Here is a 1,041-nt window from a genome sequence, read left to right as displayed (position 1 = left end):
GCCTCCTGAGTTCAAGTGATTCTCCTGCCTCAGCCTCCCAAAGTGCTGGGTTTTATTGTTTTGTTTTGTTTTTTAGTGAAGACAGGGTTTCCATGTTGCCAGGCTGGTGTCTCGATCTCTTGACCTTGTGATCCACCCGCCTCCGCCTCCCACAGTGCTGGGATTACAGGCTTGAGCCACCGCGCCCGGCCCGAAGGTATCATCTTAATCAGCTAAACATATCCTGACCTGCTATGATGGTCTTTTGATATGTCACTTGACTAGATTATAGTCTCCAGTTGCTGAATCAAACACTAAAAACCAAACCACACACACAAAAAACCAGTCCAGGATCATGATTACCTGGAAGCCAATGGTCTGTAGTTCATTGTGGAGCCCATCCAGGACACGCCGTCCATCAAAGATAAAGGCTGGCTTCAGCATTTTTTTATGAATACGTTCATAATCCAGTTCCTGTAAAGACATACCACAGGAACAATTAAAACACATACATGAACACATATACTCAACCCCAGCTGATAGTGGAGTACCTCTAGAATTTTCCTTAGTATCATTTCTGTTACCTTACCTTAAACATGTCCCACTCAGTGCAAATAACAACAGCATGGGCACCATCACATGCTTCATATGGATCCTTGGAAATGGTCACAAGCCGGGACACTGTAACAACAGCAACAACAACAACAAAGAAAACAGAAATAAGGAGTTATTTGACATTACAGTAGTTCCCCCATTATCTGAAGGGATACATTCCAAGATCCCCAACTGTGGAGAGTACTGAACACTATATATACTTATACACATACTTGTTTTTTTTTTAATCTGACAGCCAAAAGTCACTACGAGACTAATGGGCGAGTAGCACATAAAGTGTGGATATGCTAGACAAAGTCACGATAAATGTCTTAGGCAAGATGAAGCAGCATACAATTTAAAACTTATGAATTGCCGGGTGCGGTGGCTCAAGCCTGTAATCCCAGCACTTTGGGAGGCCGAGGCGGGTGGATCACGAGGTCAAGAGATCAAGACCATCCTGGTCAA

At 43.7% G+C, this 1,041-nt stretch overlaps 1 protein-coding gene across 5 annotated transcripts in view; it reads right to left on the bottom strand.

Moving 5' to 3' along the window:
- Nucleotides 1–1,041, bottom strand: part of UGDH (UDP-glucose 6-dehydrogenase) — a 29,085-nt gene that overhangs the window by 5,664 nt on the left and 22,380 nt on the right. For all 5 annotated transcript variants that reach the window (XM_037737999.1, XM_017527252.2, XM_017527251.2 and 2 more), the window contains exons 10-11: nucleotides 569–660; nucleotides 343–453 (exon numbers count right to left, since the gene is read on the bottom strand). In XM_037737999.1, the coding sequence (XP_037593927.1) occupies nucleotides 343–453; nucleotides 569–660 (203 nt within the window). The remainder of the gene's footprint in view (nucleotides 1–342; nucleotides 454–568; nucleotides 661–1,041) is intronic.

This window comes from Cebus imitator, unplaced genomic scaffold, assembly GCF_001604975.1.
Source record: "Cebus imitator isolate Cc_AM_T3 unplaced genomic scaffold, Cebus_imitator-1.0 Scaffold47, whole genome shotgun sequence".
Classification (NCBI taxonomy): Eukaryota; Metazoa; Chordata; class Mammalia; order Primates; family Cebidae; genus Cebus; species Cebus imitator.
This window is presented reverse-complemented; position numbering and strand designations above follow the sequence as displayed.